The sequence below is a fragment of the Littorina saxatilis genome, linkage group LG12 (assembly GCF_037325665.1).
Source record: "Littorina saxatilis isolate snail1 linkage group LG12, US_GU_Lsax_2.0, whole genome shotgun sequence".
Classification (NCBI taxonomy): Eukaryota; Metazoa; Mollusca; class Gastropoda; order Littorinimorpha; family Littorinidae; genus Littorina; species Littorina saxatilis.
The window spans coordinates 81,272,587-81,294,570 of record NC_090256.1 but is presented as its reverse complement, the minus strand read 5'-3'; the positions used below and the strand labels follow the sequence as shown (position 1 = coordinate 81,294,570).

Sequence of the window (21,984 nt, the reverse complement as noted above, 5' to 3'; positions counted from 1 at the left end):
AAAAAGCATGTATACTTTGCTTATTCTGTTACCCTCGATAAATAAATAAAGTTCAAAGTTCTCCCACACACACACAAACACATACACACCGGACACACACACACATGTGACACACACACACACACACACACACACACACACACACATATATATATATATATATATATAGATACTTGTACACACACTAACACACACACACACACACACACTGACACACAGAGTTTTACATGACAAAAATGTCGTGTAAAGTTGACCCACCGATCTCCAACTAAAACGGTTGGAAATTTCTTTATTGAAAGCCTTTCCATGCATGGCTGCTAATTGTTTGTCTTTTTCGTATAATAATGTGTGTGTTAGGTGAGGGGAGGGCAGAGCGGTTAATTCTTTTTAGCTGCCATGACTTGATAATAATCTATTTTTGTATGTGTGATTAAACTTGGTAGAATGTTTTGCCATAAAAGGGCCACGGTAAGGCGCTACTGATATGAAAATCAAGTTATTAGTTTGACATGTTTGTATCCCTTATCTTTATTTTGTTGTGTTTTTTCAAGTGTTTGTTTGCTTTTATATTGCCATTGTCTCTCTCTCTTTATCTCTCTCTTCGGCATGGCGCTGAAAACGTGTCATGTGCCTGTTGTTGAAGTCAGCTTCATCATGCTCCCTGACTGCCGCGTAGCAGAAACACGGTTTGGAACTTGGCGTGCATTCATTTGTGGTTATTTTTATCACGTAATATTCCTCCGCACAAAGTGTTCGATGCATTGATTTGTCATTTCAATCGCAATAACATAGTATTTCCCTGTCTGTTGGGACATTGTAACTTGTAGTAACATAAGAATGGCTTTTTGTATATTTACATAAACTCTATTTTGGTCCACAGAAGAGAAAAATATAGTACTACTTTGTTTCGCGTAAACATTTCCGATTCGCGTTCAGGAGCGCACATGTTGCCGGGCGTTTGATGCTAATCCCGCAGGCAAGACACTGGATTAGCCAGGATGAAGCTATCAAAAGTTTTGCTTTTGTTTATTGCCGGGTCACTGCTCGTTGCAGTTGGCTTTTGCGAAGACGAATATGATGCAGATGACGAGGAGGGTGCCACTGAAGGTAAGTTTGCTGTCGCTGATGCAAAACTTGACGTGTTTTGTGCAGATCGAGTGCCTACGTCACATTGGTGTCAAGCAGAACTATTGTTCAACTATGATCACATTGCAAAGCTCCTCCGAAAACGGCGTATGGCTGCCTAAATGGCGGGGTAAAAAACGGTCATACACGTAAAATTCCACTCGTGCAAAAAAAAAAACCCCACGAGTGTACGTGGGAGTTTCAGCCCACGAACGCAGAAGAAGAAGAAGAAGACATTGCAAAGCACTAATAGCTTATTTCAATTCAACAGTGTGCAAAGGAACGCAGGAGAGCCACAGTAGATCAAGTCTACTATTGTAAACTAAGCGTTTACATTTTTTATACTGATTGAAATTCTTACTTTCAATGAAAGTTTCATTTGGTCATAACCATTTCACTATACATTTTGCTTAGACTACCTGACAGTTTATTTCACTTTGTTTACAAGTTAATTTTATGTACATGTATATATGCCTTAAATGTAATTTTGTATGATTTTTACAAGTTAATTTTATGTACATGTATATATATATATGCCTTAAATGTAATTTTGTATGATTTTTTAAGTGATTTTGTTGTTGGTTTAAATTATAATGTCCCTCCAACCTCTTTAATTGGCTCTTCATGACAATGCAGTATGAGGTCTAACGAATGACGTATCACAACGTGCGCGGTCGTCCTTGGCGGTCAAGAAAGCTGCGGGCGCCGCCGCGATCATTGCACAGACGACACTTCTAGACCGCCAATATTTTTTGTGCGCATCACGTGCTCCACAAAAATCGGCCGGAAACGAAGCAATTGGGAAACCTGGATAGTAAAGTAAACAGTTGTCTTGCTGGATATGTCATATCTCTAACAATTTTTCAGGTAGAGTTTTTAACTCTTACCTGTATGTATCAATATTGCTATTCTGAAACTGAAAGACACTTGGGGGATTCAAAGGTTGTGATTGGATAGTCTCACACAGCCTTATTTCCACGATCGGGCCCTATTACATGGGTGCAAGTCTGCCGGCTACACGCCGGCAGCCGGTTTTTGGTTTCATCGGCTGCCGATGTTTTTGTTCCAGGAGAGTTTTTTTTTGGCATTTTAAATAGTAAAAAAGCTGGACCCCAACTTTTGCCGGTTTTTGGAATTTTCCAGGTTGCACCCATGCTATTAGTATTACTACGGAAGTGTAACAATAAGGAATATATATATATTAACAACAACAAACTTATGCATTTTCATTTGATACTTGTCTTATCAAAATATTGGGCCCTATTATTAAGCTGAAAACTATAGCTGAAACATTACGACATGTGTAAACACAGAAACAAATAATACAAATAAACAGGGCCTATCATTACATTTACAGAAATTCAAATTTCATAAGAATTTGTATTCCACATCTCCCAAATACATGAAGGTATCAAACTGACAAACATTTTCGCCTACTAATTATATTTTTGCAAGGAAACCATGGGGAATTGCAAATTTGCTTTTCTTGTTACCAAAACTTCTTCAGTTTGAAAATATTTGACACAAACACTCATTCCAAAGTGTGAAAATGATGACACTTTTACTGTGGGGATAATGAATGAACCCTACAACTTACAAGTAATAACGGCATTTATGCAGCAAAAACATTGTGCAGCTTTGCTGCTGGCAAGTGGCATGAAGCTTTACACAACGATAATATTTATGTATGTATGTCCGCTCTACCAACACCCCATGGTATTGCTTTGCTGTCAGCTGGTAAACCTCCTGCTGGGTCGTCAATGAAAGCGTTCCTTTGATCATGGTGATGTAGAACTAGAAATATGTATACTTCAATCATAATTTCATATCAAAATGATGACCGGCACTGTTGGCCTAGTGGTAAGGCGTCCGCCCCGTGATCGGGAGGTCGTGGGTTCGAACCCCGGCCGGGTCATACCTAAGACTTTAAAGTTGGCAATCTAGTGGCTGCTCCGCCTGGCGTCTGGCATTATGGGGTTAGTGCTAGGACTGGTTGGTCCGGTGTCAGAATAATGTGACTGGGTGAGACATGAAGCCTGTGCTGCGACTTCTGTCTTGTGTGTGGCGCACGTTAAATGTCAAAGCAGCACCGCCCTGATATGGCCCTTCGTGGTCGGCTGGGCGTTAAGCAAACAAACAAACAAACAAATATCAAAATGAAATTGAACTCAGCAATTTACGTTGTCTCAAGCAGGGCACAAAATTGAGCGCGATCTCTTTTCCACTGAGAACTCCACCTGGAGGCATTCCCTGTAGCCCTGAAAACCACCTCCAGGACTTCGACCCACAGGAATGGCACCCACTGTTTGTTAAATTAGACCCTTTCTGCTTGATGAATTATGAATAATGTAGTCAGAGAACATGTCGCATGATATAAAAACATTTAGTCAATCTTCCTGCATCAAACGAAAAGATCAACACCAAAAATCACTAATCGCCGAGATTACTTTCAGCTTCTGGGCTAATTTGTTCACAAATTGTTTCAGGTGATGCTGGACCGACTGAAGATGAAGATGGAGTGCTGGTGTTGTCAAAATACAACTTCAACGACTTTATCCAGGATACTGAAACAGCTCTGGTAGAATTCTATGCACCATGGTATGTAAACAGTCTGTCACCGTGAGGTTTGAGGGTAATGTTGTGATCTAAATAAGCATGCCAGCATTGTTATTTCATGTACAATGGTGTAGCTGAATTCTGAATGCAGTCAGAGAAAAACTAAAGAGTCTCAGAGAGGGAATAGACAGCAATGCTATCTGAACGACCAAGAAGCCTAGGTAAGGATTCTAGGCTAGAATCGGCACAAAATAGGTCAAATGGCTGATTTATTTGTAAGACTGATACATTGTATGGTCATTTTAAAAATAAATGAGTCAGTCTCGTCTGTGTTTTTACATGCATGTCAGGAGTTAAGTGGATAACATGACTGACTCTTGACGAAAATTATTGATCAGTTAAAATTTGAATATGCTTTTACCCAGTGTCAGACTGCCTATGGCTTATGAAGCATTCATCCAAGCATGTGTGAACCAAGATGCTGTGGTTAGTTCTTTAAGCAGAATTATATACTGTGAGCATTATTGTGTGGTGGCAGGTGTGGTCACTGCAAGTCGCTTGCTCCAGAATATGCGGCTGCCGCCAAAGAGTTGAAAGAACTGGATCCTCCAGTGCTGCTGGCAAAGGTTGACGCCACAATAGAAAGCGACTTGGCTCAGGAGTAAGTGTGAAATAACTTGCAGTATCCATTGCTCTTGTTCTGTCTAAAATGCGGGGCTTCTAATTCAGCATTTCAGTGCATTCTGTACACACTATGAATGGAAAGAAACCTTATGCTATAAAGCTGTATACAAGCGGGAACGATGTTACACTGCAATATTTTAAACTCCTAATCTTTGAACTTGATTTCCTGAACAAATGGCATTTCCAAAAACGTCCCAGTCCCGCAGGGCAAGAACTAGGAACTTAGGAACCAATTTATATGTTAAGTTGGTTTATTACAAGCATTTAAAGGTACATGTACATGTCTCACGTAACATGGAAGCAAAAGGCTGCAACATACATTTTCCCAGCGAAGCTGGAGGTATCCCACGAACGCATTTTCATACCGATAATACATGATAAAGAAGGATTCTTTGTGCCCGGCTACGGGCTACAGTTGAAGATGGAAGTTCACCAAAAATTTGGACCATACTAACAAAAATACGGTGGGTGCAATAGGCGCCTCCATTTTTTTTAGCAAACGCCACCCAAGGTCGCTTTGGACGGGTAGAAATTCTGTAGTTTCCAAGACTTGGTGTGTGTGGTTGTTCAAGACTATGGATAAAGCTCGCGTAAGAAGATTACGTCACGGTCAAAAGTCTTTGACGTCAATTAATGCATCATGACGTCATGCCTCCCTGTAGTATTTTTCTCTCGCGCGGTGTGTGTTCATTTTGTGCACATGTGTTAGTGTTAGTGTTAGTGTTATTGTTAGTGTGTGTGTGTGTGCGCGCGTGCATGAGTCTGTACTCGTGTGTGTGTGTGTGTGTGTGTGTGTGTGTGTGTGTGTGTGTGTGTGTAAGAAAGACTGAGAGAGAGAGAGAGGGAGAATGTGTGTGTGTGAATGTGTGTGTGCATGAGTTTGTGTGTATGTTTGTGTGTGTCTGAGTGTGTATATGTGTTTGTTTGTAAAGGTGTGTGTGTCCGTCTGTCTATGTGCGTATTTGTTTGTTTGTTTGCTTAACGCCCAGCCGACCACGAAGGGCCATAATTATCAGGGCGGTGCTGCTTTGAGATATAACGTGCACCACACACAAGGCAGAAGTCGCAGCACAGGCTTCATGTCTCACCCAGTCACATTATTCTGACACCGGACCAACCAGTCCTAGCATGCACTAACCCCATAACGCCAGGCGGAGCAGCCACTAGATTGCCAATTTTAAAGTCTTAGGTATGACCCGGCCTGGGTTCTAACCCACGACCTCCCGATCACGGGGCGGACGCCTTACCACTAGGCCAACCGTGTATGTGCGTATGAGTGTGTGTTTTGTGTGTATGAGATTTGTGTGAGTCAATGTGTGTGTGTGTCTGTGGGTGTGTGCGTGCGTACATGCGTGCGTGCATGTGTGTTTGTGTGGGTGTGTGTCTGTTTGTATAAGACAGAAAGAGAGAGAGAGAGGGTGGGTGTGTGTTTGTGCGTATGTGTGTGTGTATGTGTGTTTGTTTGTAAAGGTGTGTATGTCCGCCTGTCTATATGTGCGTATGTGCGTTTTGTGTGTATGAAGTGTGTGTGAGAGAGTGAGTGAGTGTGTGTGAGTGAGTGTGTGTGTACGTGTGTAACTTGGGGTGTGTGTGTTCGTGTGTGTGTGTGTTTGAGAGAGAGAGAGAGAGAGAGGTAGAGGAGAGGTTTGTCTTTCGCTGGGGTATGCAGTGCCTTGGCGTTGCACATCTACTTAATTAATACCAAGAAGTTATAATAAAAGACAGCAAATATTAGATGTGCCTTTTTCGCTTCTTTGCATAATTTATTGACTAAAGTGTCACGGAAGGAAAGCAGGAGAATACAGTACAGTCCCCATTTAACATACATCACAATCATTAAAATGAGTTTGTTTGTTTGTTTGTTCGTTCATTGGCTGAAACTCCCACGGCTTTTACGTGTATGACCGTTTTTACCCCGCCATTTAGGCAGCCAAACGCCGCTTTTGGAGGAAGCATGCTGGGTATTTTCGTGTTTCTATAACCCACCGAACTCTGACATGGATTACAGGATCTTTTTCGTGCGCACTTGGTCTTGTGCTTGCGTGTACACACGGGGGTGTTCGGACACCGAGGAGAGTCTGCTCACAAAGTTGACTCTGAGAAATAAATCTCTCGCCGAACGTGGGGACGAACTCACGCTGACAGCGGCCAACTGGATACAAATCCAGCGCGCTACCGACTGAGCTACATCCCCGCCCATTAAAATGAGTGAAAGGGCATGTCACAAAATGGAACACAGCTTTATAGAACCACCCGTATGTATATTTTTAGAAGGGTCCTTCTTGTTGCTGAAACTGAAACCAGTGGGTCCTGGGGATGCTACTTGAGTCTCATACATGCACTTCATATCCTATTTCTTCAGCCTACTGTCTTTTAATTCAGCTGCATTTGTTTTGTATTCGCAAGATGTAAAATTATGTCCTTGATACCCCCCGCGGGTTAGGGGGAAGAATTTACCCGATGCTCCCCAGCATGTCGTAAGAGGCGACTAACGGATTCTGTTTCTCCTTTTACCCTTGTTAAGTGTTTCTTGTATAGAATATAGTCAATGTTTGTAAAGATTTTAGTCAAGCAGTATGTAAGAAATGTTAAGTCCTTTGTACTGGAAACTTGCATTCTCCCAGTAAGGTCATATATTGTACTACGTTGCAAGCCCCTGGAGCAATTTTTTGATTAGTGCTTTTGTGAACAAGAAACAATTAACAAGTGGCTCTATCCCATCTCCCCCCTTTCCCCGTCGCAATATAACCTTGAACGGTTGAAAACGACGTTAAACACCAAATAAAGAAAGAAAAATGTCCTTAATGATGTTGTTAGTTAGTAATACAGTGGAACCCCTAATTTAAGACTTCCTCCATTTCAAGACCTTGCTTTTTCAGATTGTCTATTCATAACCTCTGTAAATTGACCCCCCCCCCATTTTAAGACTCCCTCCCTTTTAAGACCCGATTTTCTCGAGGTCGTTTAACACTTTCGCGACGGGACACTGATAAATCAGTACCAGCGCTGACACGCCCATGGACGGGACGCGCATTTTTCAGTACCAGCCATAGAGGGTACACGACTCGTGATTGCTTCCCGGTTTTTGAAGCTTGCAAATAAATTGAGTTGTTTCCCTTGATACACTTGGCGTCCCCTTCTGCCATTTGCAAATCCGCCTGATTTGTGTGCGTTTTTGAGGAAAAAAAATTAATCAAAGGCGAGCCTTGTCTCGGGAGGAGATTCTCCGGATGTTGGACCTAGAGGATCCCGTAGAGCATGATTCGGACGTATCGTTTTCGCCTCACGAAAGCGATACAAGCAGTGAAAGTGAGGAAGAAACAGTCCCGTTGTTGCTAGTACGAGTCGGCAAACTACACGTGGTTGGCGGTGATACTGCTAGACGAACATGTATCTCGGAATCGTGCAGGAGCTATGGGGGCGTGGCAGCACTGATAACAATGGATGGCTGGAGCCTTCAAATCCTTTTGGAATTGTTCATAGGTCACTACAGTTGGTACTTTGTTGTGAAAATGTGACTTATATTCAATATGGATTACCTAGACATCATTTGGTGAGTGTTAGATCTACAGTTTTGTTTCATTTGAGTCAGGATGCTGTGAGTGAATGCGTGATTTGCTTGTTTTTTTCTTTGTACTGTCTCCTTATTTCTGTGTACAATGTTAACAATATTTCAGCTAATTCATAGGTTTTACACCTTGTTTGGTTATAACATTATTTATGATACTTTCTGTTAAAAAATAACTTTTAAAAAAAGCAGTAGAAAATAAAACACACACAAAAAAACGTTAAAAAACACAAATTATCCCCCTTTCACCCCCCTTTGCTAAAACAAATCGCGTGACAAACTTATAAATAGCACGACTGAACTGGGCATCCATTTTTGAATTAGTACACAAAATTTGGTGGTGATTGGACTTAATTCAAGCTTGCTAGACAGATTTCTTTACAGTTACTGATTTTTGGGAAGTTTCTTGGTGGCAAGCTTGGGCAGGCAGGACGTAAACGCCGTGGCAGTGCTAGTCACAATAGTGTTAAGGGGGGTCCCACTTTTGTTATTAGAACAAGAGTGATTGCACAATATATGCAAGTTGCGTTGCCATGTGTGACAACTAGGCACTGTGACTTGTTTCAAATTCTGACAGAAGGGCCTGAGACCCAGCTAGATTGTAAATAGAGGGACGTACTGTGAGTGCAAAATCTGGTGTGAATTTTGACTTTGCATACGTGTAATGGAATGCTTTAATTCCTCCTCGGGTGTTCTCAGTGTTTGTTTTGATTCGGGTCATTGGAATGGTTGGATTTTCTTTGCATTACAAAGAAGCTGATATATATATTCTCACAAAGCTGACATTTCTTGTTTCACAAAACCTCTGTGAATAGGCAGATGAGTTGACAGAAGAGAGAGAGCTTCTGCACACTATATCATAGGTTATTTATGAAAATCATAAACCTGGGTAGTCCATATGTATGTAGGTGATGACTTTGGTCAAATTCTTTCACAATTTTGATAGGTGTTTACTCATTTAGAAGAAATTCACAATGTCATGTTTGCTCCATTTCAGACAGGAAGTATCAGGCTACCCAACACTGAAATTCTTCAAGAATGGGAAAAGCTTTGAATATGACGGACCTAGAAATCAAGCAGGTCAGTAGAAATTGATGTAGTGATGCAGGTTATATTGATCAGGTCTTGCGATGCTGGTTCTAACATAAAGTTTTTGGGGGAAATGAGTGTGGTTTCAGGTTTAGTAGTTCATTTGCCTTGCCAAGATAAGAGTAAAGACAGGTGTGCAGAGCAAACAAGACTGCAATTGCTACCACCTTGATAACATGAGGATAAACTAGTGATATTGAAGATCCAGAAAGTTATTTAGTCAGTTTGACTAACAGTAAAACATAGAAAATTCCACAGCTTGCCTCAATGCTCAAATTGGTTGTGTTTATGAGGGTCATGAATTCTTTGCAACCTAGGTAAAAAGTTCATCTTGAATCGAGGTGGATGACATTTCAGTCCATCTGTCACGCCAACCAATGGTGTGCCATCACCAGTTACTTTCAACGTGTACTTTTTTTTGTTTAAAGCTTGTGATCCAGTCTGTGTTACCTCTCAGATAATGGTGGTGCACCAGAGGTTTTTAATTTATCCTCGGTCATATATATAATGACATCTGTTATGCTTTTTTCAATGCTATGTCATTGCTGGTTATTTCTTCAACAGTGAATAAGTGTGTTAGCTGTTGAGAAACCTGTGGACAAAATAAAATAAGCTCCCACATACATGACTCTAATTTTCTTGTATTTGCAGGTATCGTTGCATTCATGAAGACACGTGCCAGCCCTGACTGGAAACCTGACCCAGAAGCTGTTGTGGTGTTAACCAAGGAAAACTTTGCAGACACCATCAACACGGAGGAACTTGCGCTGGTGGAGTTCTACGCTCCATGGTTAGTATAACTTTAGCACTGAGAATGGTATTGGTTGAGGGAGACTAAAGTATTGGTGGCGATAGAAAACAAGAAATTCCTCCGAGGTAGGAAAAACACCCCCATTCTCACTGCCACCAACTGAGAAGGTTATTTCCCTTTGACCATTAATATGTCCCGCTATAAGTCCTTGTAGAATCTTAATCCACCAATAACTCCCTAACCGTGTGTTTGACTGGTCCCAATTTTTGTAAGGACCGTCTCAGGAATGTATAGAACCTGTTCACCAAGTTTGGTGACGATCGGTCCGTTCATTCTTGAGATCTATATGCGAACACAAACACACACCCAAACAAACAAACAAACACATCGAGCGAAACCTATACACACCCCTATACCGGGGGTGTAAATATGATGGAGTGAAGGAGTTATTTCCGAACGTCGTCTTTTGAAAGTCATTAGTTCTTTTCAGGGCTCTTTATATTCTCAGGTAACAGGAGACTGGTTTTGCATAACTCTTTCCTGATATTGTTTTCCATACTTACTGGACTTATTTCCCTTTACTTTTAAAGTCTTTTCATAATCCTTTTGTTGTCTTTTCGATATCAAGGAGGTAGTTCAGCAGTGTATGTTGCCACATTTTCTCAGTTGAGTATGAAGTTAAATTGGCTCACAATGAATACAAACTTCCACAGGTGTGGCCATTGCAAATCTCTTGCGCCAAAGTATGAGAAAGCGGCCAAGATACTGAAATCCTCCCCTGAGCCGATCGTGCTGGGCAAGGTGGATGCCACACAGGAGTCTGAGCTGGCCCAGGAGTATGGGGTGACGGGATATCCCACTCTGAAAATATTTCGCAAGGGAGAGGCTTTCGACTACAACGGTCCACGGGAAGAGCGTGGTAAGGGAACTCAGTTGATTTAGAGATTCATGGTCATGTTTTCTTCTTTCTCCTTTCTTTTTTTTCCCAACATGATTGACATATGTCTGATTTTCTTATCTGCAGACTCAATGAGCTACACTTCTCATTCTTGTGTACAAATGTATAGAAAGGATTGCGTTGTTTCAAGAAGAAAAAAAATTGAAAAGAAAAGAAGTTGTGGCAAAGATTCTGAAAAGAAAGAACATAATAACTGTGGGAGAAATATTTACACACACAAAAATTGAGAGCTGTGCTGATTTGTTGCTACCATAGAGAGAGTTCAATGTTAAATTTGTAGCTTAGTCTAATGCACTGTGTGCTTAAAATATGTGTGCAGGTATTGTGGAGTATATGAACAAGCAGCGAGGTGAACCAGCCAAACCGGTGGACAAAGCTGCCCTGAAGTTTTTCTTGCAGGAGGAGGATATCTCCGTACTCGCCTTCTTTGATGACGAAAAAGATCCTCGCCTTAGGATATACCAAGATGCCTGTAAGCTACCTTCATCTAATAGTACCGTATTTGACGGATTACAAGACGCACCGTTTTATAAGCCGCACCCCCGACTTTAAAAAAAAAATTTGGACGAGCCACGTATAGGCCGCATCACTATATTAGCCGCCGTCGAAAAAAATATAATCAGATCGTGTCAATCAATCAAAACAACCAGGCAAACGAAAGTACGGTATTTGGCGAAATCGGCTCCGAGAATAAACAAGTGAAACAAAGAAGAAAAGTGAAAAAGTTTTGAAGAAAATTATCGCACACACAATTTGTAACCAACACACACATGTAGTCCCGCCCGGGATAAGCTTTTTTGGGATGATTTACGACTTATGCGCACATTTCGAGCAGACGAAAACACAACATGGCGGCTCTCACTCCTCCAACTATCGCGAGACACAAAAAAACGAAATCTCGCACGCGCGAGATCCTGATACATCCGGTGTTTCTCTGTACGCTATCTTGTCACGACGACTTGTTGACAAACGAAGATTCGCGAAAGAAAGAGAAAGCGCCGAGTCTTGAGTAGAGAGCTAATAAAGTACCGGTAATCGCTAATCGAGCGAAATGAAAATCCGCGACGACTTCCATTAGGTGAATGCTATTCAAGTTTAGGTAACGTTTTAGCCGCATCTTTTTGTAAGCCGCAATGCGATTTTTTTTTTTTAAGTCGCGGCTTGTAGTCCGTCAAATACGGTAGTGTTCTTATTTTGTAGTGTATTTTTTCTTTGCTTTGTTTGTTTTGAACTGAAACTCCTCTTTTCAGGTGTTTGATAGCTGAAGATGATTCCCATTCATAGAGTGATTGCTTGGCTGTACTCATGTACCAATGGGGAAAAGCACACAATCTTTTACATTGGAACCCCCTTTTGTGACCTTTACAAAAAAAAAGTATTAGGCTTTAAAAAGAGAGTATTTAAATGAGTTATTTAATAATTATTATTTATCAGAAGATATCTGCAGAACAAAAAACCTGGAGAAAGCAGGGTCTCAAATGGGGTTGATGTTTTAAAACGTAGGGTCATAGCAATGAGAGTTTCCCTGTAGTCATAATTTAGATATTATATGTAAGCGGTCTTACTTGTGTTCTTAGTGACTTTCAATTTCACCAGGCCTGGCATTGTTGTGAAGGTTTGTGTTCATTCCAAAAACACACACAGATTTCTCTTTCTACAGCATGGTCTGACTTGCTTTTTGACTCACATGCGAAGCAAAAGTGAGTCTATGTACTCACCCGAGTCGTCCGTCCGTCCGTCCGTCCAGACGTCCGGACGTCCGTCCGTCCGTCCGGAAAACTTTAACGTTGGATATTTCTTGGACACTATTCAGTCTATCAGTATCAAATTTGGCAAGATGGTGTATGATGACAAGGCCCCAAAAAACATACATAGCATCTTGACCTTGCTTCAAGGTCAAGGTCGCAGGGGCCATAAATGTTGTCTAAAAAACAGCTATTTTTCACATGTTTCCCATTTTCTCTGAAGTTTCGAATACCTCACCTATATATGATATATAGGGCAAAGTAAACCCCATCTTTTGATACCAGTTTGGTTTACCTTGCTTCAAGGTCAAGGTCACAGGAGCTCTTCAAAGTTGGATTGTATACATATTTTGAAGTGACCTTGACCCTGAACTATGGAAGATAACTGTTTCAAACTTAAAAATTATGTGGGGCACATGTTATGCTTTCATCATGAGACACATTTGGTCACATATGATCAAGGTCAAGGTCACTTTGACCCTTATGAAATGTGACCAAAATAAGGTAGTGAACCACTAAAAGTGACCATATCTCATGGTAGAAAGAGCCAATAAGCACCATTGTACTTCCTATGTCTTGAATTAACAGCTTTGTGTTCCATGCTAGGTTTAGTTATTTGACCTTGACCCTGAAGGTCAAGGTCATGTAAAGGTCAAGGTCAAGCATGTGAGTCGTATGGGCTTTGCCCTTCTTGTTACATTTAGTCAAGTTTTGACTAAATGTTTTAACATAGAGGGGGAATCGAGACGAGGGTCGTGGTGTATGTGTGTGTGTGTGTGTCTGTCTGTGCGTGTGTGTGTGTAGAGCGATTCAGACCAAACTACTGGACCGATCTTTATGAAATTTTACATGAGAGTTCCTGGGAATGATATCCCCGGACGTTTTTTTCTTTTTTTCGATAAATACCTTTGATGACGTCATATCCGGCTTTTTGTAAAAGTTGAGGCGGCACTGTCACACCCTCATTTTTCAATCAAATTGATTGAAATTTTGGCAAAGCAATCTTCGACGAAGGCCGGACTTTGGTATTGCATTTCAGCTTGGTGGCTTAAAAACTAATGAATGAGTTTGGTCATTAAAAATCGGAAACTTGTAATTAAAATTATTTTTTTATGAAACGATCCAAAAATAATTTCATCTTATTTTCCGTCATTTTCTGATTCCCAAAACATATACATATGTTATATTTGGATTACAAACAAGCTCTGAAAATTAAAAATATGAAAATTATTATTAAAATTAATTTTCCGAAATCGATTTAAAAACAATTTCATCTTATTCCTTGTCGGTCCCTAATTCCAAAAACATATAGATATGATATGTTTGAATTAAAAACAAACTCAGTAAGCGAAAAAGAACAGACATACAGAAAAGCGTGTTATCCTGCTCAGCGCGACCACTACCGCACTATTCTACATGGCTTGTCGATTTCGCTGCCTTTGCCACGAGCGGTGGACTGACAAAACGATGAGTATGTGGTCTTGGTGAAAAAAGCAGTGTGTTCAGTTTCATTCTGTGAGTTGGACAGCTTGACTAAATGTTGTTATTTCGCCTTACGCGACTTGTTTTCCTTCTTCTTATTCGTTCATGGTCTGCATAAAACTCTCACATACACTCATATTTCTTGCACAAGTAGGTTTTTACATGCATTATCGTTTTTACCCCGCCATTTAGGCAGCTATACACCGATTTTGGAGGAGACTTGCTTTTAAAAGTTCTGTTGTGTTCTGTTGAACTTATTTTAGTTGAAGTGTTAATCTCTGACTGTGTATTTTGACTGGGTTCTTTTTTTTCCAGTGCACGACATACGGGATGACTACCATGTGGGCTACACAACAGACAAGGCTCTGTTCAAACAGTACAAGGCCAACCCAGGATCTGTGCTGGTGCTCAATTCCGAGAGATTCTACACCAAGTTTGAACCCAAGTGGCACATCTTTGACATTAAGGTGAGGCCACAGTTTGGATAGATGAGAGCTCAGCGGGACTTGAGTGAACTGAATTTTTATTTAATAAAGATTAAAACATAAGGTTGGGCCTTTTCTGTCAGGAATTTTTGACAAGAAAGAAAAAAGCTGAGCAAAAAAGAAAAGTGGAAAAAATAGTTAGCAGGAAGGCTAAAGACGGGGGAAAAAACAACAAACAAGCTTGTTTGTTCGTTCATGGGGTGAAACTCCCACGGCTTTTACGTGTATGACCGTTTTTACCCCGCCATTTAGGCAGCCGTACGCCGCTTTCGGAGGAAGCATGCTTGGTATTTTCATGTTTCTATAACCCACTGAACTCTGACATGGATTACAGGATCTTTTTCGTGTGCACTTGTTCTTGTGCTTGCGTGTACACACGGGGGGTGTTCGGACACCGAGGCGAGTCTGCACACAAAGTTGACTCTGAGAAATAAATCTCTCGCCGAACGTGGGGACGAACTCACGCTGACAGCGGCCAACTGGATACAAATCCAGCACGCTATCGACTGAGCTACATCCCCGCCCTAACAAACAAGCAATGCTGTTCACACTTCTGCTACAGGCGATGATGATGAGAGAGAGAACTGTGTCCACATGTTTTTTTTCTTTGATAGATCTAGCTCACTTGAGTTGTGTAAAATAGTAATTTTGTTCTGTTTCCTTAAGTAGTACTCTCCTAAAATTCTGATATGGAACCGCCATCAAACTTTGGTTTGAGTTCTTTCCAGGACAGTGCTATTTTTGTTCCCAGTACCGCACTGTCCTTTTTAGGCACTGTCTACATTTACTGTATACAGCCTCCAATAACTGTTCAAAATTCCCAAGGTATGATACACCATTGAGCCTCGGCTGTTGTTACTTCCCTTTACCAAAGTACATCTTACTCAATAATTAATACTTACTAATTGCACCTTCTCAAAAGAGCTCATGGGGATGTACAGTACACAAAAATTCAGGTTGGTATTGCTGAGAAACACATCTTGTTGTAGAGTAAATGTTTTTTTGAAGCACAATAAAGGCTCTCTAAGTGTTCTATTTATTTGTCCCGTCACCATATTTCGCTGTCATGTTGAACAGTATTAGTCTGTCAAGATATTTAGTTGCTTTACCTGATATGAAATGGTTGTGTGTGCAGGAAGACACCAAGTCAGAAGAGATCAAACGGTTCATCTTGGATCATCAGTTCCCTCTGGTTGGTTACTACGATGGGTCTGTCAACAAACGCTACGCTGACCAGAGTCCTCTGTGCATCGTGTTTTACACTGTCGACTGGAGTTTTGACTTCAGGGAAGGTGAGAAAAATGCCAAGTGTACAAGATATGGTTTTTAATTTGACCAATATTATTGAAGACATTGAGCTAGATAAGGTTATCAGCAACACACAGGACTGATGTGGTATACAGTATGACCGTTCTTGCAGATAAAGATTAATTCAAACTTTTGCCTTCTGATGAGTGATCACGGAGAACTTGGGTCTGTGTTAGAAAGTGTCCCTTTGTGTTGATACATCACTTGGTGTTTTTATTGTCTGTACTGGTAAGGAAAGCCTTGTAAGTTCAAGTATTCAGCAGGTGTACTCTCTCTGATTTCTCACAATTGTTCAGGAATGAAAGTTGGCTGAGTTTTGATTGTACACCCCCTCCCCCCTCATTTTTTCTTCCCATCTCTCCTTGGTTGAGTGTTATTCTGTAACTGTAAGAGAGAGAGAACATGTTTGATTGGGCCTAAAAAAAAAAATAGGTGTGGTTACGGTAACCCGACCTACCCTATTTTTAGGGGCCGACCCTATAACTTTTTATTACATTTGTCAAAATTTAAAAAACAACAAGAAAACGAGTGCAGAAAACGCAATGAAAGCGAAAGCGGCCGAGTCGCACACTTATTTCCCTGTCAACTAGGTTTAATTTGTACACATTAGAAGGAAAAAAAAAAAAAAAAGTGATTGCCTACCTTCCTACCCTATTTGTTTTGGCTATGTTACCGTAACCACACCTATTATTTTTTTTGGCCTTGTGCAAACGAGGGGTTCGCATTACACTGGGTTTTATGATTTGCTTGGCTATCACTTTGTGACATGTATTTTATACCTCTATCTGTGTCCGCAGTTACTCAAATGTGGAGGCACAAGATCGCTGAGATCGCCAAAGATTACAAGGACATCCGTTTTGCCGTTGCCAATGACGACACCAATCAGGAGCTGTTGAAAGACTTTGGTCTGGAGGATTCGCCTGAGGAGATGAACATCGGCATCATCGCTGACGGCAAGAAGTTTCCGATGGAGCCTATGGAGGAGTTTGACTCGGACCACATCAAAGAGTTTTTGGACAATTTCAAGAAAGGTAAATGATAGCAAGACACAATAAAACTTGGTTTTGTTGTGGAAAAAAGTTGGAGAAGAAGAGAGAGAAAAAAGTTGGAGAAGAAGAGAGAGAAAAAAGTTGGAGAAGAAGAGAGAGAAAAAAGTTGGAGAAGAAGAGAGAGAAAAAAGTTGGAGAAGAAGAGAGAGAAAAAAGTTGGAGAAGAAGAGAGAGAAAAAAGTTGGAGAAGAAGAGAGAGAAAAAAGAAAATAAAGAAAGTTCAGTGGGACCTCCTCTTTTTGATGTGAAAATCAGGTATTCCAGCGTGTTGATACACAGTTTCTACACAGTAACTACAATTCTGAGTGACATGCTGCAGCACAGCTGGTCTCGGCTAATAAAAAATTGGTCAACATAGGTGGGGTAGAAAGTGTTAACTGTCTTAGAAAGCACTTAGTGTGCATTAAGAGCAGAACACTCAATGACGGGTCAAGGAAATTGTTCTCATAACTCATAACTCATAACATTTTATTGATCCAACAAAGGAAATTAAATTGGTCATCAGCACATATAGGTCATTAATTAATAATTATAAAAGAATAAGAGAAGAAAATTCATAAAACCCATGATAACAAAAAAATATCTAAAGTAATGGATGTACAACCACAATACCCTTTTTACTTGCACACTTGACACACCGACACACCAACACACATGCATACATACCTACATACATACCTACATACATACATACATACATACATACATACATACATACATACATACATTCCATGTTAAAGTGTAGTTAAGAACATCACAATAATTATATCATTGTTTGGATTAACAGATAAGTTTTTATGTAAATGATGATAACAACAATCCATAATTAACGCTATTGCACTACCAAAAGAAGAGACCAACCAAACACACTGTTGCTGGTTTTTTTATTCATCAGTGTATGTCAAACTCAAACATCCTTTGAACATTGACTCATTTTACAAAACAGATTCCCAGACCTAAACCTTTTATCAATGTTTGTTGCAGGCAAAATTGCACCACACATCAAGTCCCAGCCCGTACCCAAGAAACAAGGGCTGGTGAAGGTGGTAGTGGGCAAGACGTTCCAGCAGATCGTGATGGATAAAAGCAAAGACGTTCTCATCGAGCTGTACGCCCCATGGTGTGGACACTGCAAGAAGCTGGAACCCATCTACAAAGACCTGGCCAAGAAATTCAAACCCGCCAAGGATCTGGTGATCGCCAAGCTGGACGCTACAGCTAATGATGTGCCTGATGAGTACCAAGCCGGAGGCTTCCCCACTATTTATTTTGCCCCGACTAATAAGAAAAACAATCCTATTAAATACGAGGGTGGTCGGGAAGTGGATGATTTTGTGAAGTTTCTGAAAACCAAAGCTACTGTTTCACTGGGGTCGTTGAAGGATGAGTTGTAAAGTGTTGTGAGCGCGTGAGAGGATGAATGCGTTTGTTCCATATCAGATTTGTTTTTAAGAGGGAAGAAAGTTGTTACAAACCTGTTTTGTCAGAAGCTGTTGCAAACGTGTGTCATAGTTTAAGCATGGGGTAATTCAGACTCTAAGACTTGCGTATATTTAGATTTGTTGGTACACTAGTATCTCATTCTACCATAGCTGTAGTTTTTTCGTTCTGATTTGTGATAGCATGACTGAAAACCAAGAAAGGGTTGGTAAAGTGATTGATCTGTTGTTGAAGGCTATGCAGCTGCTGCATAAAACGACACAGGCCCTTTGCAAAAGTAATATCTAAAGCATAATTATTTGGGCTCTTTGGCTTTGTGCATTAGGGATGTTTGTTTCTACAGACATTTCTGTATTGTTCTTATTGTGACAGGGGAGGCTACCGCTCCTTTCACAGCAGACTCTGCACCCGAGTTGTTGGCCTTTAAAGTCAACACCAGTGGATCGTAGAAATCTGTTTGTGATGGGGTCTGGTGGTTTCCGATTGTCTGTATGTTCATGGAAACCTTCGGGTTTGCATAACAGTTTTATAGTACTAAGAAATTAGCCCTAACATTTTCAATCCTGTTTGATTGCACTTCGCCTCCCGAGGTGATCGTAGTGTTTTGGCACTCGGTTACATTATTGCTTTAATTCTGTCTATGAGTAGTTACCTACCTGGCAGAAGTATTTTCATGCATGTCAAGCTAGCTCTGCCTCTAAGAAGTGGAGTCCATATCACAGATGTCAATCAATCAATATGATGCTTATATCGCGCGTATTCCGTGGGTACAGTTCTAAGCGCAGGGATTTATTTATTATTTTTTTTATTTTTTTATTTTATGCAATTTATATCGCGCACAAATTCAAGGCGCAGGGATTTATTTATGCCGTGTGAGATGGGATTTTTTTTACACAATACATCACGCATTCACATCGGCCAGCAGATCGCAGCCATTTCGGCGCATATCCTACTTTTCACGGCCTATTATTCCAAGTCACACGGGTATTTTGGTGGACATTTTTATCTATGCCTATACAATTTTGCCAGGAAAGACCCTTTTGTCAATCGTGGGATCTTTAACGTGCACACCCCAATGTAGTGTACACGAAGGGACCTCGGTTTTTCGTCTCATCCGAAAGACTAGCACTTGAACCCACCACCTAGGTCAGGAAAGGGGGGAGAAAATTGCTAACGCCCTTACCCAGGGTCGAACTCGCTTCTGAGCGCAAGTGCATTACCACTTGGCCACCCAGTCCTCTTGTCAAGTTCTTCTGGTTTGTACATGTCTGAATAAGCTTGCTAAAGCTTTCTTTTGGTACCATTCTTCACAGTTAAGAGGACATATTTAACTCAGGCGACTTGAATCAAAGCAGATGTACAAGTGCCCCCTGCCAACAAAAACCCAGATCAAAGTCATTCTTAAAGAAAAGTTGTAGATACAGCTAGTGTGAAGTTGATGTAAACACTAACAGGAGTCATGCCATGAAGTGCTTTTGGGTTTAATGGGCAGTCCCTAACAGGTTCAACTTGCTTGCTTTCTATCAATTGGGTTTAATGGGCAGTCCCTTGTAGGTTCAACTGGCTTGCTTAAAGTTTAATGGGCAGTCCCTAGTAGGTTCAACTGGCTTGCTTTAATGGGCAGTCCCTAGTAGGTTCAACTGGCTTGCTTTTGGGTTTAATGGGCAGTCCCTAGTAGGTTCAACTGGCTTGCTTTTGGGTTTAATGGGCAGTCCCAAGTAGGTTCAACTGGCTTGCTTAAAGTTTAATGGGCAGTCCTTAACAGGTTCAGCTTGCTTGCTTTCTAGCGATTGGGTTTAATGGGCAGTCCCTTGTAGGTTCAACTGGCTTGCTTAAAGTTTAATGGGCAGTCCCTAGTAGGTTCAACTGGCTTGCTTTCTAGCGATTGGGTTTAATGGGCAGTCCCTTGTAGGTTCAACTGGCTTGCTTTCTAGCGATTGGGTTTAATGGGCAGTCCCTTGTAGGTTCAACTGCCTTGCTTTCTAGCGATTGGGTTTAATGGGCAGTCCCTAGTAGGTTCAACTGGCTTGCTTTCTAGCGATTGGTCACTGAGGACAGTCAAATCTCAAGTTTCATTATCACTAGCCTGCTTTAGTCACAGCTTGGCTGTTCAATGGACTCACCACGCTATATCTGCATGTGCAGACACACACTGGCTGGGTCTAAAACTTTACTAAAAATACTTTCATACAGGTTTTTGTTGTTGACAAATGGCTTCTAGTACATGATGGGATGGTGAATTCTTGCTTTCTTCAGAGCCATTGTATGAAAGACTGGTGCTGTATGTAGCATTGCACGCAATGCATGTGTCTGTACTTGTTAACATTTTGATGCACACTTTGAATTGAAGACGGGGTATTTCTTTTTTCTATTGCTTTATTTTCATTGGTATTGTTGCTCCTTTTTCACACAGGGTCCACAATCTTTACTTACTGTTACAGTAAAGTGCCAGTTTTCTCTTCTATTTCCCTGTTGTGAGTTTACTTTTTATTTTTAATTGAATTGAATTTGTTAAATGGTTTTTTTTATGTTTTAATGCAGATTGACTGTATTTGCATCTTTCAGAATTGCTAAATGTATGTGGTCAAGGTGGGTTTATTAGGTATTGTTGAATTGGTAGATTGATTGGTAATATGCTTTTTGTGTGAAAGGATGTAAAACAAAGTGTGTGATCAGTAGGTGTGACTGCGTTTTCATTGAAGGTTAATATTGTTTGAACTGCTGCCAGTGCGTGTGCTGTGCAATTCCAAAGAATGATGTTGTGATAAATATGTTTGGGTTCTTGTCTTTGCCTTTCTCAATTTGTCATCTGAAAGCGATTGATTTACATGTAATTGGGTTTACTCATCACAGCACAAGCATTTTGATTCTGCAACTTGCTGACATCAACACATACACGCAATGACAGACACACAGACACAATTGCACTAGCACACATATCAGCTTATATTCTTGTTTTTGATAGTATGTTTCCTCACATGCAGTTACAATTGTAAAATATGCAATCAAATAAAACCCTTGATACAGAAGTGTGGTCATTATACTCTCCTTCAAACAAAAGTGGACTCCATGCCATCAAAAGGTAAACCGCTTTCATTCACTAGAATAATATCTACAAAGCTGCTAATTTTATAACTAAAGAATGAAGTCAATAATTATAATACTAAGCAGAAGAAGGGATACAATTCATACGCACAAACACACACACAAACACACAGCTGTGGCCTTGGTCGGATACATGCAGCGAGGTACTTAAACCGACGTAGAGACAGCCGAACCTGTTAACCAATTGTGTACAGTGAAACCCGCTGTTTAAGACCTCCACAAATTTGAGAGGCTGAGGTCTTGAAAAGGGAACGGTCTACTCTTAATAGGGATAGTAAATTCACAGACGTGAACAATCATTGTGAAACATTAACAAGTTCAAGTTCAAGCTTTATTAGTCCATAACCCATGGGGGCATTTTGAACAATAAATACAATCAATACAATCATGATATATGCTAATATAGTAAATAAAAACATAAAAAAATTATGAGAAACTGTTACAAATTCTATTAATAAAGTCCAAAATATTCTTTAGCAATTTCTTTTTCTTAGTAGCAAACAACTTTTTAAATTTAAGTGCATTAGGTTTTTTCCAATAGTAAGGTGGTAACAACTCAGCTCTTTCTTCTTTGAAAAGAATCACAGACAAATAAACAAGAAAAATGTTCATTCAAAATGAACAGCATCGATGCAATGT

General features: G+C 40.5%; 1 protein-coding gene and 1 long non-coding RNA gene across 2 annotated transcripts; both read left to right on the top strand.

The window, feature by feature from the left end:
* The first annotated feature begins 921 nt into the window (after positions 1 to 921).
* Positions 922 to 18,600, top strand: LOC138982912 (protein disulfide-isomerase A4-like). The gene is made up of 11 exons (XM_070356306.1): positions 922 to 1,107; positions 3,612 to 3,723; positions 4,220 to 4,342; positions 8,931 to 9,013; positions 9,674 to 9,812; positions 10,487 to 10,692; positions 11,051 to 11,203; positions 14,274 to 14,425; positions 15,579 to 15,735; positions 16,549 to 16,782; positions 17,785 to 18,600. Exons 1-11 carry the CDS (start codon positions 999 to 1,001, stop codon positions 18,192 to 18,194), a joined length of 1,878 nt encoding a protein of 625 aa, XP_070212407.1. The 5' UTR covers positions 922 to 998; the 3' UTR covers positions 18,195 to 18,600.
* A 389-nt stretch (positions 18,601 to 18,989) lies between these two features.
* LOC138982913 (uncharacterized) lies at positions 18,990 to 20,756 on the top strand. The gene is made up of 2 exons (XR_011461005.1): positions 18,990 to 19,742; positions 19,838 to 20,756. It is a non-coding gene; the product is annotated as an uncharacterized lncRNA (long non-coding RNA).
* Positions 20,757 to 21,984: the final 1,228 nt, after the last annotated feature.

Bases quoted from the DNA above. Each gene is read 5' to 3' on its own strand.
- LOC138982912 (XM_070356306.1), top strand. From the start codon at position 999: ATGAAGCTATCAAAAGTTTTGCTTTTGTTTATTGCCGGGTCACTGCTC. The intron at 9,813-10,486 runs GTTAGTATAACT...AAACTTCCACAG, and splicing joins GTGGAGTTCTACGCTCCATG to GTGTGGCCATTGCAAATCTC. The intron at 10,693-11,050 runs GTAAGGGAACTC...ATATGTGTGCAG, and splicing joins CGGTCCACGGGAAGAGCGTG to GTATTGTGGAGTATATGAAC.